Consider the following 16,430-nt stretch of genomic DNA (forward strand, 5'->3'; position numbering starts at 1 on the left):
TTTTTAATATTTTTCTCAGTTTTAAACAATATTATTAATTTAATAACAAAGCTATAAAGTTTATAAATTTCCAGCAAGACTTAAATCAAAGCTTGTAAATTTCAATCCAATTTGAAGAATTAATTGAAGAAAAAATATATTTTCTTTATTCTTTTAAGGTTGAGAAGAGTACATTGCAAATGATATGGTAAAAAAAATAGGCTAATATAAGTAATAATTAATTTATATATTATATAATTATATTGGAGCACATGAAAATATATATATATGTGGTATATAAAGATTAAGTTTGAGAAATGTTGGAAACTATACTACAGAGACTGCTTGGAAGGTATTTGGAACCATATGTATATAACTTGAGTCGTGAGAATTTAAGACTTGGAGTATTATCAGGGAATTTGGTATTGGAGAATTTAAAACTGAAAGAAAATCTTGGTGATATTTTACATCTTCCATTATCAATAGTTTCTGGTCAAATTGGTCATGTTTCTATTACTATACCTTGGACTTCCTTAGGTTACAAGCCTTTGGTAATAAAGCTCAAAGAAATACATGTTGTAGTAAGACCAAAAGATTATGGTGATGTAGATGAGGAGACTTTAAGAAAGGAACTCAGAGAAGCAAAAGAAAAGTTGATTCAATTTAAAGAGAAGCGTTTAAACGAGCGTTTTTTGAATGGAGAGTTATCCAATTCGAGCAATAATCCAAATGAAGTTCCGAAAAGTACTGGGAATCTACCTAAGGAGCACGGAAAAGAGCTTAATAATGGTACTAATAATAATAGTGGTAAGGATTCTCAATCTTTAGCAGGAGGTTCAGAAGACACAAATAATTCAGCAAATGGGACCAATTTACTTTGGAGAATAATTAAGAAGATAGTTGCAAATATTCAATTGGAGATTCAAGATATCCACGTTTGTATGGTAGGGTTTCAGTCAAATGATGAGAAGCTTGTTATAAACCACTCAAGAAGTACAAGAAGTGATATCATTATGGGAGTTATGATTAAGTCAGGTTTTGTAGTAACAGCAGATTCTTTTGGTAATCGGAATACAAATTCCCAGAGCTCTGGGAACCAGAAATTGGATGATCCAAACGCTCTCTACAAAATCATTGAGATTAATGAAGTTGGTATTTATATTGGTCAGTACTTTCCAAACTCTTTCAACTTTAATTCCAGGAGAGGAAGAGGGTTGAAAGAGTTGGATTCTCAATTTAGTGCTGGACATCATCATCACTCTCGTAGTCATACTCATAGTCATAGTCCTAATCATAGTCCTAATCATGGCCTTATTCATAGCCCTACTCATAGCCCTACTCATAGCCCTACTCGTAACTCTACTCATAGTCCTACTCGTAATTATGGTAAAGGCCAGGTGAAAAATGAAAAACCAAGCTATGAAATGGTGAACATAGTGAACGTGAGAAATAAATTACTTGAGACTTATCAAGAGAAAAATTTAAATGACAAAAGTACAATTAAAGCCTTAGAATCAAAGTATTTGTTAATATATGATGATAATGATTCCCAAAAGAGCTTAGGAGCCTGGAGACTTGAGTATATTTTGAAGCCCTTAACGTTTCACCTGAATATTTCTCATTCACCAGTAAATAACGAACTTAAAGGAATACTTCAGGTACATAGTATAACTGAGCATACAATCATTTTAAGAAGAAGCCATCTAAGACCAATCATTTTTAGTTTACAAAGTTTAAATGAGAGACAAGAAAGGTATCGTGAAATTTTAATGAAAAATTCTCATCTTGTGAATTTAGATCCAGTTTCTCTCAAAACAACAACTCAAGATGAGTACATTTCCTTGTACTCAAGAAAGTTAAGATTAGAGGCTATTAGGCTATACAATAATGAAGGTAACGAAGCCAATTTCTTTGGAGTTGTAGTTCAACCTCTAAATGAAGAGGAACTATCTAGACTACAAATTCTTGATGATGTATTAAGTGTTAGGCATATAACTAAATGGAGATGCAAAGCAAAAGAAGCTATTAACAGGATTATTATTGAGGCATCTTCTAGAAAGAAGTTAAGAAATATCTCCTCTGATGCAAAATCACTTCAAATGGAAAACGGAAATTTGATAGTTAATAGTGCCTCTGGAATATCTAAGACAGACAGAGAAGGAACTCATGGAAATAACTTAATTATTGGAGCCAGAAATAACTCTGAAAGTATTGGTAACAACACATCCTGGACACAATGGGCAATTGGAAAGATTATCGGAACAGGAACAAAAGGTGGTGATAATAATGCTTATAAGGATTCTGCTATGGGAAGAGATATATCTTCCTCCCCGAGTTATATGATGCATCAAAGAGGTATATATTCTGAAGGTGATTTTACTGTATCTTCTAATAATGGACTGATCACAGAAGAAGAAATGGATGTAATAATGACAGCTGTTACAAATGAAAAGTATTTTGAGAAAATTGAAACTCCTACCAAATTTTCAATCACTTTTGGATTGGCATATTTTGGTATAACAGTCTTTGATGATGTTACTAAGCCAATACTTGGTGATATTAAGTCGGATTTATCCACTAATTTCTACAATCAAATGAATATTAATGATATTAATACAAATAGAAACATTAATATAAAGTTTATGGAATCTATTCCTAACCCTTCTATAGAATCAGCATATCTATCTTTAAAGCTTCACGAATTATATATACAATTTAACATACATTCAGTGATTGATAGGAATGACAAAGATTGTTATGATTGGAATTTTTCTACTTACATTAATAATTTGTCTCTTTATCATTTTAAAAAAAGAATTCTTTTTTTCAATAACAATCATGGAAGTGATATAATTAGTGAAAAAAAAGCTAAAGACAATGAAAAAGCGACCAATAATATGGAGAGTGGAAGAGGAGAAATTAAGACTCCTTCTATTTATAATTTAGGGTCAATATTACGTACTATTTCAGGAATTGATTCAAAGAACTCAGGAACTAATGAAAAAGATGGGAAAAGTTGTAATTATATTGAAAATAATCAATTGAATAGTTCATCTTCAATATTTATCTACTTTACCCACAATGTAAGCCATGAAGGAAATTCTCTAAAGTTTGTGTTGAAAGTTAGTCCTTTAGAGATCTTCATTACACCACACTTTGTTTCTGATATTTATTCTTTGATCTATTTATATAATTCTGTAATCATTATTCCAGAAAAGATTCAAAAAGAAAAAGAAGATATTTTGAATTCAGACTCTAGATTTTGTGACCAAAGATATTCAAAGAATATTCATGGTAAAGAGAAAAACTTTTATCAAATTAATAAAGAAATAGTTATTGGGAATCAAAATCAAATTGAAGATTCTGATGAATTTGTTGAGAATCTTCTTGAGAAGAGTCATAATGTAAGATACTTATCATCAAATAATTCTTTTCCCGATTATATACATTTTGATATAGAAATATCTTCTCCAATATTTCACATAATTTCTAGTGACTTTGAAGACCAAGCAAATTCTCTTTCTTCTATTCAGATATTTCTTGGAAACTGTTTTATTAATACAAGAACCATATGTGAGCTTAATAAGTTGGATATTTCAGTGGAATTTTCAAATACTCAAATTAAGTACCTTAATTACTTGAAGAAGAATTTAAAGGTAGATAGTCATGATCTAGAGAAATTAAAACCTAATATATTAAATTTGAGCCCAGATAATTCTCATATTAATGAATTAAAAGAAGATTCTGAATCTATTATTGATGGTTTTAAATTGAATAAAGAGTTTACAATTCTTCATCCTATTCCAGTTTTACTTAACACAATCATTTACAATCAGAAGAAAGAGGAGATCAGTTCTGAAAAAGACAATCTTTCAATCATTATAAAATGCAACTTACAACAGTTTATTTTGACTATAAATGACGATACAATCAAGTATATGATGCATATCCCTCTATCTTTTTATAATTCATTGTCTTTGCCTATGTTAATGGGCTACTATTATCTTCCACCTGATACCTTATATACAAGAAAGTTCTCAAGATCTAAGCATAGTGATCATTTAACTGGAGACCAATCAAGACAATCTTTTAAGAAATTAAAAATATTAGATAATAATTCAGACTTTTCAAATAGAAAAGATTTACCTAAATCACCAAAGCCAGATGTTTTAGTTAAGAACGATCAAAATAATCATATTCAAGGAATGGAGGAAAATCCTAAAGAAGTTCAGTCAAAAATAGCTAAGAACGTGCTTCTTTTGATGAATAAAACAATGAAAATTGAATGCTTTATCAAATCTGACATATTTAGCTTTACAATTCTTTCAAATGATAAAGAAACTGATCTAGTACAGGGATCTATTAAGGGTATCTCAAGTTACTTATCTTTTGACTCTACAGATTCAATTTATCAAGGAAAGATCAATCTATACAGAGCTTTGCTGTATTCTTCATACACTAGGAAACCATTTCTACTTACAGTTTCTGAATATGATCCAGTAATCTCAGATATTTCTGAGATATACAAGAACTTGGACAAAAAATCCCTAGTTACTATGAATCATTCTGAAAAGATCCAGAACCTGACTCAGACTCAAAGCCTAACTCAAACCCAAAATTCCAGGAATTCTGAACATAACAATTGTTTGGAGCAGTCATCATTTGATAATGACAATGCTTTTGAAGATGCAATTGAAGATTATGATAGTACTCTTGAAATCTTCTTTACTTTAAATGGGAATAACATTGATGAAGATTTACTAGAAGTTTCAATAGTATCCTCTCCAATAGAGTTTTATTGGGATAAGCCTACAATACTAAGCTTAATAGACTGTGTAAAGTCTTACCAAAAAGAAGTTTCAGAAATTGCTCAATTTCACTTAAAAACTATGGACAAGATTTACTATTTGAATAAGTTCTACTATACTTGCATAGAAGCAGGATTGGTGAATGATAATGAAATTACTTCAATTTATGGTAATACATTTAGACTTTGTGATCTTGATTACTATGGGAAATTACAATTTATGATAAATATGAGAGAATTTTTAATTCAGTCAGGCATAAATAATGAAGAATTTAATAAATTTGATAAAGAGGATTCATATCCTCAAAGTTTACTAGATGAGTTCCAAATTAATGGAAGACTCTTTGGAGAACAAGAATTAAAAAAGGAGTTAAGATTCATATTAGCTAACTTGGATAACCAAAATAGCTGGATTCATTGTATGATTCTAATGCCCCCAAGATTTAGTTTTTTACATATTCAAAGAGTTTACCTGTTTTTGCATGATTTATATTTTTTATCACATAATTCCAATAATAGCAAAGAAAGTGGTTTAGATTCCATAATGTGTAACTCCTATTTAAGTCCAACATTAAGCAGAATTTCCTTAAATAAGAATAGAAAATCCTTTGCATCTGGTTCAAACACTAATACAGATTTCTCTGAGGATGCTTCAATGGAATATCATCTTTCTCGTGATCAAGATAAGGATAGTGATCATAAATGTAATGGTGATTTTAAAATGAATAAAAATTCTTCTTTTGATCCTTCTTCGGAGTACCTAAACAATGATTACGAGTATTACTATCAAGATTGGATGTTCTCTGGTCTATTTGATCCAGACTTAGATGAATCTAATTTCAATATTGAAAGTGACAAAGTTGGGTTACCAGAATTCTCTTTTAATATTGACACATCAAAAAAGAAGGGATACCAAAATAAAGATGATAAGTCTATAATAACTAATTCTTATAAAAAAAGTCCAAAAATTAGAATAACTCATATTATTAAAGGTGGATCTTTATCTATGATCAAAGATGAGAAAATTTACATTACGGCAGGAGTTAATAATATCTGTATTTGTATGGATACATTTAGTACTGGAGACAAAATGATAAAGATCTCAGTGAATAACTGTTCACTTACTATCAATAATAAATGTATCTTAACTAGACACTTCAATCCTGATTCAGAAGACTCAAATGAAAGTAATCCACTCTTACTTATGTATATTAATTTGTACAATAATTTAAAGAACAGTTCTAATAATAATTATAATAATAAAAATTATAATTTTGATACTAAAAATAATAGCAATACTGAGGATGAAAACTATATTGAAGATTACAAAGTCAATGATTTTCAAGATGAATACAAAGATGAGCTTAATATAGCCTTAAAATGTTATATGGATTCCATATGTTACATATTATATTCTAAAGATGTTCTGGAATTTGTAGAATATATTAATGATGGTATTTTGGATACTCTTATTAGTAAATCTTACAAGGTTGCAAAAGATATGACAGCAAAAAAAGTCTTCTTATATTACTTATCCATTAATAATTCAGTAATAAAGCTGCCAGAAAACCATCCAATTTCTCATGATTTGCAAAGTTTCAATCAAAAAGATGAATTTCAAGACAATTTTGATATTATTGAAAGTTATGTGAATCCAATGGATGTATTTGATGAAACTTTAAAAAGATACAAAGATACTTTACAGGATCTTTTACATGAAATGTACATAGATTCTAAGAGACGAGTTATTGAGACAGAAGATCTAAAAAATGATCATATTATTAATGATTCAATTAAAAAAAATATAAAAGATTTGAATTCAAAATATTCAAGTATAGATAATACAGAAATTTCAAACTATATATTATCTAGAGTTAATAATAGAGAATCTTTGTTTTTATTAGAGAAGTCTATCTCAGACTACCCAAGATTCAAGACTATATTGTATGATGTGGAATTATTTGATGATACCCAGTCTTATTGTGAGATTACTACAAGAAATATTAAGGTATATAATAAATTAGTAGATAACTCCAATTTAATTCAACAATTTTACAATATTCAAGAGGAAAAGAATAAGAATAATAAAGAAAGATTATTCTTTGAATCTTCAAATGAGAGGATTTGGACTACTATATTGATAATTAATCAGGGTATTTTGGACATTTTTGAAAAGGAAGGAGGATCTGAAGCTATTCAAGGAAGAGTTTTACCAGATTTGAATGCTTTAGTTGAATTTGGTTCTACTAAGAGTTTTCCAGATATGAGTATTGGAAGAATACTTTGTGATTTAAAGAATTTGGATTATTCAAATCAATTTAGTAAAGAGATCTCTTTATTAAGTGTGAGCATGTCTCCTTTAGAACTAAGCCTATCTCGTCAACAACTTACTTTTATTCTTAATGTAATATCAGAGAATCTTCTCAATCAAAAGGATCAAAAAAGAGCTTCATTTACTCAGGTTTTGAATTCCGGTAGTAATTTGAAAATGCCTAATTTAGAAACAATTCAAAATTGTGATGAGAAAGAAGAAATTACTTTAATTGGAGAAGAAAGATCAAACATAAAAAGAAATAACAAAAGAAACATACTAATTAATGTTAGATTACCCAAACTGTCTTTGGAAACTTCGTTTTCTCATGCAAGCTATTCAAAAGAAGGCCTAGAAAGTACTTCTCTTCCATTATTGTTGGTGAAACTAATAGATTGTGAAATTAGATCAAGATTATTACACTTTGGAGAAAATGATGACTTTACAAGTATTACAATAACTTCCAAAAAGTATCAATTTGATGATATTCGTTTAACAAGCAACTTAAGATTTAGAAGAATAATCCACGGATTTACATTAGGAGATGTATTATGTAATGAAACTTTAAAATTAAATGATAAAAATGCCAATAATACAAATATATATAATAATTCAATAAAAGATACTCTCAATATGGTTAATCAAAAGCTTAATCAAGAAAAGTGTTCAATACAATTCATCTGTCAGATTTCCAATAAATATGGTAGTCATATTTTACTCAAAGCTTTCAATCCCAGAGTCTTTTTTGGCTTTAACTGCATTATCGACTTTTACTATTACTTATCTCATAGTTGGAGATCTTCAGCCTTTTCTAAAGTTGTAGTAAACGAAGATCAAAGAAACCAAGAGATTAGAAAATGTAATTCCTATGATTCTAACGATCCTAAAGATCCCAAAATATTCAAAAATTCTGGTAATTTTGGTCATTTTGAAAATCCAAATAATGATTTAAAAGAGAATGAGAACTTCTTGTTTAAAATGGATTTCAAAGCATTGGAATCTTCCACAAGTAGATTTTTCAGAGATAACAAAAAAAATATAATTCAAGAATTTGAGCTACTTTTAAACAAGATTAATGAAAAATCAGTATTCAAATTTGAATTCAAATTAGAAATAGAAAATGGAATCTTTGGATTTACCAGTCATCCTCAAAAGAAAATCAATGCTGAAAAGATAGAGGAATTAAATGATAAATTAATACTTATTTGGGAAACTAATATTGATTGTAGTATAACTACTTACTATAACGAAACAATCATTAGAAACTTAAATCTACTAAATAGCTTGGTGTACTTTACAGAGATTCAAAGAGATGAATTCAATACAGAAGAATTAAAAAGTTCAAACTCAAAATTAAACTTGAAAAACTTCTCAAATAGTTTATTAAAACCCATTTTTAAATTTGATCAGAATCATTTATATTTACCAATAACTTATGAAATACCCAGAATTTTTCAAGACAAAAAAAAAATTATTATTGCAGAATCTTTTAATATAATAACAAGTGGTAGGTATTTAAGTAACATCAAAGATATACCCGAAATTTATTCAACTATAATATCTCTAAGTGAATTGTTATTCTTAATCAAAATTGATGGTTTAAAAATATCAATTTCTCCTATTCTTTCATCAATTTTATTAGATATTGCAAAGAATCTCTTTTCTGATGGTCCAAGTATTTCTCCTCTATATACTTCTACTTTAAAAAGTGACTCGATACCTGACAAAGACGATGGGGGGCTAATTAAACAAGAATCTGAAGATGACCTAGAGGAAAATAAATCTAGAATCAAAACTTTGGGTCCTCCTCCAATTAGAAGAATTTATGATTTAAAAGTAAGCTTAGACAATTTTTCTATTAACTTAATAAGTGATCATAATGAAAATAGAGGAAACGTGGAAAAAAGTAATAGAAAGAATGATGATCATGATTATAATTTTGAAAATGAGTTTGGATATCTTCCAATATTAAATCTAGAAATGTCAATACCTGAATGGAGAATTGAAATCATACCAATAAAAACCAATCATACAATTAAGGATGCTAATATAAAGATAAGTATATTGGATATAAATAATCAGATTTTGGAACCAATTTTGGAAAGATGCCTATTTTCTGTATATTATTTTTATGATCATTTAATTCTTTATGATCCATATGTTAAACCTTTCAAGAAGTCACATAGAAAGTATCTTCACTTGACTTTCTCAAAAACTGTTTTAATCAATATAAAACCAAGCATTCTACATGCTTTAATGTCATATTTTAACTATTATTCTAGTTTTAAAGATGAACAAGATTCAAATTTCACATACAATTCTCACAAAAGTTCATACAAGGATTATTCTGATTTAAGAAGTTTTAATGAAAAACCTAAAATCACTTCTAGTTATCGTAATAAACCAGTAATTGAGTTATCAAGCCTTTCAAAACCTATGATACAAGAATCTGACCTTGAAAACTTCAGTGATATTTATTTAGAAGGTACAAAAGCTGACTCTTTTAAGACATGTATCAAATATATTAATCTAACTGGCTTCCCATATTACTGTTTTAATCTCAAGGGAAAGAAACTAGAAGAAAATGAAAGAGAGTTTTACTTTGAACAACTTTTCATCTTGTCTCCTTGTAACAATTTGGATGATATTAAGTTTAAGCTTGATTCAAATATAGATATTGCTTCTTCTCATGACCAAAATCAGAACCAAGTCAAATATCAACCTTTTTCTGCTAACTCTTCCATTTCCATCAATTACATCAACAATTGTAACTCCCAAATTCCACTTCTTAAAGTTTCTCTTCCTAATGAACTCTTTTGCATATTCTCAGCTCCAATTGATATTGATGTATTAAGAATTAAGAGAGAATTCAAGAATTTAGATCTGGAATTTATTATTCGAGTCTTGACAGTATATAAGTCTTATAATCTCGCTCAAAATGTTCTTAAATACTATAAAGATTTGGAGAATCATGATGATATATGTAATAAAGTACTTGGACCTCTTCCTAGTGGTCTTAGTTTTACACATTTTCAAAATAATATTGTCTCAAGTGCAGGTATCGATACTATTATTCCATTCCATAATTTATACTATCTTAAAGGCAAAATCTCTAAAGATAGTGAAACTTATGCCAGATTATTTTCTGATCTAAAACTTGATTCTTACATGTTAGGAGAAGAAGAAGCACCTGGTTTGGAAAATGAGGAATTTGAAAGAACTTTGGCAAGATCTAATGAAATAGATCCAATTCACCAAGCTTCATCGGCAATATTTACACCCTCTCTAAACAAATCCTTCACTAAATCAATCTCAAAATCTTTCTCTAGATCATCAATCAAGTCTTTCCAAAATGGAATTAAAAAGAATCTTGAAAAAAAACTTTTAAAGAAAGCTGGAATTGGAAAAAGTGCAATAGGAGGATCTTCAAAAAAGTTTATTTCAAAAGAAAAGATTAATAATCCAAATTACGTATACAAAAATATTATAGGAGAAGTAATACCAATCAATTCTCAGGAGAAATTATTTTGCCTTATTTCTAATAATAGAATTGTAAATAAGACAGGAATTCCCTTAGAAGTTTGCTTTTTAAATGAAAACAATATTCCAATACAATTATTTGATATTTCTAATGTATCAGTAGAGAAAGAATTAACAAATTTAATATTAAATCAAGAGGTACCTAATAATCAATCTAAGTATAAAAATGTTAATAGTTTTTCAAAAGAGCAAGATTTTCTCCAACAAGAAGAAGCTAAAAAGTTAAAAGAAAATTCAGAATATGTTACAGATAATCACTTAAGTTACAATGAAACAAAGTCGATACCTTTATGGCTGAATAATACAGACATTATTAATACAATATTAAACTCTATGCATCAAATATATAATGGAGAAAATGATACAACAGACATTTTTGAACATAAAAATGATAATTTAAACCAAAGACTTAAACAGAAAAGATTCTATTACTCTTATTTTCTGCCTAATGATTATATGATGTCAGTTCCACAAATTGCTCTACTAAATAATTACTGTAAAGTTATTTTTAGGCCATGCATTATTGGATTTTTGGAGATATATAATATCCATTCTCAATATAATAATGACAATGATATTGACCAGATGCTCTTTGATAAAGAGATCTTTCTAAAATATTCAAAATTAATGAATAATTACAATGATGAAAATATACTCAATGAAGAATTTCACCAAATTACATATGAACTTTTGAAGATTTTCAAAACTTCTAATGGAGAGTTTATTCTTGACTTATACTATTCTTTTTGGAATAATTTAATAAGCAGATTTACAAATCCAAGTAATAATATGATGGATCTTTCATATCTTCAATCTAGAGGATGGACTCATTCTCCTTTAGTATCCAATAAAAATCTGAATCTTTCTCAAACCCATTTTTGTAACTTATATCCAGATTTTAAGAATAATAAGAAATCTGAAAGTCACTTTAAAGAGAATGCAATTTATTTCCAGTCATATATTCAAACTTATCAATCTTTATTTCCAGGGAATATTCCAATTAGAAATATTCTCTTATATCCAAGTTTTTCATTCTTTAACTTATCTCCAGCCATAATGGATATTAAGTTTAGATCATTAAATCAGAATCTCCTTCATAAATGCTCAAATGTTTTGTTTAGGCTCAAACCAATGCATCATTATAATATATACCAACTTTCTAATGAAATGAAATTACAGTACAAAGTCAGAATAATGTTAGAAACTAACAGTTTAAATGAGTTTGAGTTTAATTCAGAATCTGGTAGAACTGAACACTTATTATTCACACAATGGTCATCTCCTTTGGACTTGAATATGTCAGAAACTGAGACTCCTTTTACTTTATATTGTAATAATAACTCTTTAATTGATTTAAAATGTACTATAATCGACAAAACCAATAGAAATTTGTCAGTTAAAAGCCAATTTGGGTCTCTTTTTGGTAAAATGCAAAATAACATTATTGCTTTAAGTATAAGCACTTGGTTTATTAACAAGACCAATCATAATGTGGTACCTATTTTTGAGAATTCACCTTTTCCTTATATAAACACAAAATCTGGTATTTTCTTTTTAAGTAAATCTAAAAGTTTAAACTGTCAAAATGAAGATGAGCAAGATGAAAAAATGATATCAGGAGGGAAGAATACTTCTTCTATTTCTTCTTCAAACTTAAATAGTAAACAGTTGATGAAAAATAAGCTTGAGGATGAAGAAAAGATCTTTCTTTTAAATAATAGACACAATTATCTAAAGATATATTTTAATTCATATGATAATTTAAAAGAAAAATATGGAAATCTTGGGGAGAGAATTAATAATGAGATATACCTTAAGGAGGAAAAGGAAATTCTTGAGGTAATAAACAGCAGTGAGACAAATATTTACAATAGTGGAGGAATTAAAAATTATGATGATTGTAGTTCCAATATAGGATTACTAGAAATTCCTCCAATTAATGGTACATACTCATTTCCCATAGTAAATGAAGGAAAGGTCTACTTTTTCACAGTTAAAAGTAGTCTTTTGTTTTACTATAATGATTTTTCTTGCTCTAGCAAAGTCATTACCATTTCCCCTCACATTATTGTTCAGAACAAGACAGAAGATCAGTTTATTTGGAGTTCATTTATGTTCTCTTCAGGTTCTGATAATCTTGACAAGGCTGATTCCATATCCCAAATAGATCCAAATATTCTCTTTAATTCAATGGAAAAGAACACCTCTAATTATACCAATATGGAACTAAGGAAACATTTAGGTCCAAACAAGAATGACTTTGTTACTTCAATTAGAATAGAAAATCCAATCAATTCTTTATCATTTAACTCTAATTCAAATCAATTCAGTAGCTTACAAGCTTCAAAATCAAAGTCTGGGTCAGGAATAATACCGTTATCGTCAGGATCAGGAGGTATAGAATCAAGTAACTCAAGCAACTCAGAAAATAATAAAAGTATGATCAAGGACCAAAGTATTCTTTTATTTCTAAGTAGATATGTATCAGAAGTAAACCAAGAAAGAGAGGATAAATTAAATACTATAGTTAAGAACCCAAAGTGGTCTCAACCCATACTAATTTCATCAGAAAGTAACGGAATATTTTATATGCATATACCAAAAATGTTTGGAAACCAAATTCAAGACGGAATAATTGTGAATCCAAAGACTTACTGTATTGAGATTATAGCATCAAATGGTTTATTTATTTTAAAAATAATGAAGGACTTTTCTATGAATAATAAATGGGATGGAGTTATTTTTACCAATTATTGTGATTATTTATCCAGGATTTATATTGAGACTTACCATTTTGAGCATAATTTTGAAGAAAGAAAGAAGAAAAGAAAACTTTCTTTGTTATCATCAGGAGGAAACCATTTTTCACCAGGACTTTTAACTATTGGGACAAATACTGGTAGTATGTTTTCTGATCTAAATGATAACATTACTATTAGATACATAATAAATAGTGGAGAAAAAAAGCCTCTAAAAATTTCTTGGTCATCTCCTTTTGTGTATAATTCAAGGAACTGCAGATTGTATATTATTCCCAAACTAGAAGCTTCTGAATCCAAGAATCAAATAGGAGGAGGAGGAGGAAGTTATGGAACTTCTGGTATATTGGCATTTGATATGAATTTTAGATATAACCAAAATAACCCATACCAATCAAAGAGGTACATTTTATCATTACCAGAATCAGACATAATTAAGCTATGTACAATGTATCCATATTTGAATTCTAGATACTTTTTGAACAAGGATGCAAAGAAAGGAAATGGAATGAATAACTACCCAATAGCTACTATTTCTATAACAGCCAGAAATAATGGTCTTTACATAGATATACTTCCACCAAGAAACCACTCCTCCTTACTATTAAATCTACTTCGTAATAACAACAGACCAATTAGAAATAATGATAATGAAGATGATAGAAAAAAGAATGAAATAAGAAATAATTTGAATATAGAAAAGATGCATATTGAAGATTTATACCAAAGAAGAATGTATGAAATTAATAAGTTTGTTAATAATGACGTGTGGTCACTCATATATACATACTATAGAAAGATTACTTTGGATATTTCCCAATTGGGAATATCAGTAATTTCAGAAAATAGAGAAGCAGAAATAATATACTTAGAGTTAAGTACAATTCAGTTTAAGAAACAGGAAAAGAATAGAAATGGAATTATAGAAACTTATAAGTTTATAATAGGTGATGTACAGATTGACAATCAATACATTTCATCAAATTCAAAGTTTTATGTAAACAATTCAAGTAAATTATATGGTTCAACAGAAATAGAAGACCAAAATTTGGAAGATGGTAACAGTACAGAATTAGATAATTCCATTATAGTAGGATCTAATGGAGTGGCTCCATATGTCCTTTTAGCAAATAGATCAAATAGTGAGAAACCAATAGAAGATATAAATCCTTTTATGACAGTTAAATGGAGCTGTTCAAATGCAAAGTCTCAATGGGAAACAATAATTTACAACTTTGATTGTGAGATTAATGATTTGGAGCTGAATTTTGACTTTAATATTTATAGGATTTTGAATGAATTTGTGGAAGAATGTAGATATACATTAAACAGGCAATATATTTTGGACATAAGAAGTATTTTATCTAAGGATCAAGTTTTAGAAGGAGTTGAGCCAAATATGACATTTTCAATTGAAAAGATAAAAATTGGAGCTTTAAATTTGTATGTTTGGTGTTCCATCCCTCTCTCTGAACTGAATTATATCCCGGAATGGTTTAGAATTGGACTCAGAATTTTAACAGTTTCAAATGCTTTGGAGCTAAGAGGAGCTCCAATTAAGCTAGAATCACATAATTTGGAGAATTCTATTGGTACTATTCAAAATATTGCAAATGCTTTTTATGAATATTATATGGCAGAACTACTTTGGAGAATTGGTACTGTTTTAGGACATAGTTCTTTTGTAAATATTCCACTTGTACCTTTACAAGTTGGGAAGAATACTTTAAATATGGCATTTTCTACAATCTCTATGGTGAATTCAAATATTACTAACCTCCTTTCAAACTTAACATTAGACACGGAATATATAAATTCAAGGCAGAGAGAATTACTTTACAACAGCTCTTCAATATATTCAGCAAATTCCTTTGGAAATGCTTCAAAATTAATACAAGGCCAAAATTTTCAGCAAACTTCAAGCCTCCGTCAAGGTTTTGTGCAAGCTGGACATAACCTTACACAAGGAATACTTAGCCTTGGTAATGTGATCACAAAACCAATAGAAGGAGCTCAAAAGAGTGGATTTACAGGATTTTGTACTGGACTTATTAAGGGTGTAACTTCATCAGTTGTGAGACCAATTGACCATATTGGGCAAGCTCTAAATAATGTGATAGATGGAATTCAAGCTGAAGTTAACAAACCACTTGGAGGATATAAAGAAAGAGTTTATAGAAGAAGAATACCTAGAATGCTTTACTCTCATTATAGCAAGATAGGAGATTATGAAATTCAAGATGCGTTACTTAGAGATATTATTGGACCAAGATTTGCTAGACATCTTGACCAGTATTTTATTATTCCAACGGATCACTACTCTATGCCTTTGATTTTACTTATTTTCCCAAAAACGATTGTTCTTATTAAATTAATGTCCAGCTTTTCAATAGGGGACCTTACAGGGAACTCCTCAACAAGCTTTGGAAATGGCTTTGTTAGAGGTGGGGGTAGTGCTAATAATGGAAACGGAATTGGTGGAATGAATTCAAGTTTTGGAATTGGGGCATCAAGTGGAGTCGGAGTTGGTGGCAAGGTAACAGGAGAAGGGGCTGGAGCAGGATTTTCTTCCTCTTCAAACTTCTCATCATCCGGAAGAAACTATTTTTATAAGTCTCAAATAATTTGGCTGGTAAATATCAGCAATATTAGAGAAGTCAAAGCAAGCTCTCACGGAATCCTTATTGAACTTTCTAACGAAAAAAGAGATACTCTGCAAATCCCAATCTGTAAATTTTCTTTAATTAAGGAAATTATTGTTGCTTTAGACAACTCTCAAAATAATGCGTCTCCCCATCTTATATTTAAGAAATGAGAGTATACCTAAATCGCTTTTAAATAGCTTTAAATCTGAGTTTTTCTATCTTGATCTTTTTTAGCTATTTTTTAAGATTTGAATATTTCTGAATTACAAAAATTAAAACAAATAAAAAGAGCATATTTAAAATGATAGATTTTTAATTGATATTAATTTCAAACTATTATTAAATCTTGCTTAAACATAAAGCTCAATAAAAACGTGTAATATAGATAG

At 28.7% G+C, this 16,430-nt stretch overlaps 1 protein-coding gene across 1 annotated transcript; it reads left to right on the forward strand.

The window, feature by feature from the left end:
* Positions 1–296: 296 nt before the first annotated feature.
* On the forward strand, positions 297–16,211 carry cubi_01994 (uncharacterized protein; the record flags this gene model as incomplete). Its single annotated transcript, XM_029019006.1, has 1 exon — positions 297–16,211. One exon carries the CDS (start codon positions 297–299, stop codon positions 16,209–16,211), a length of 15,915 nt encoding a protein of 5,304 aa, XP_028876480.1.
* Between the last annotated feature and the right edge of the window lie 219 nt (positions 16,212–16,430).

The sequence above is a fragment of the Cryptosporidium ubiquitum genome, assembly GCF_001865345.1.
Source record: "Cryptosporidium ubiquitum isolate 39726 chromosome Unknown contig_12, whole genome shotgun sequence".
Taxonomy (NCBI): domain Eukaryota; phylum Apicomplexa; class Conoidasida; order Eucoccidiorida; family Cryptosporidiidae; genus Cryptosporidium; species Cryptosporidium ubiquitum.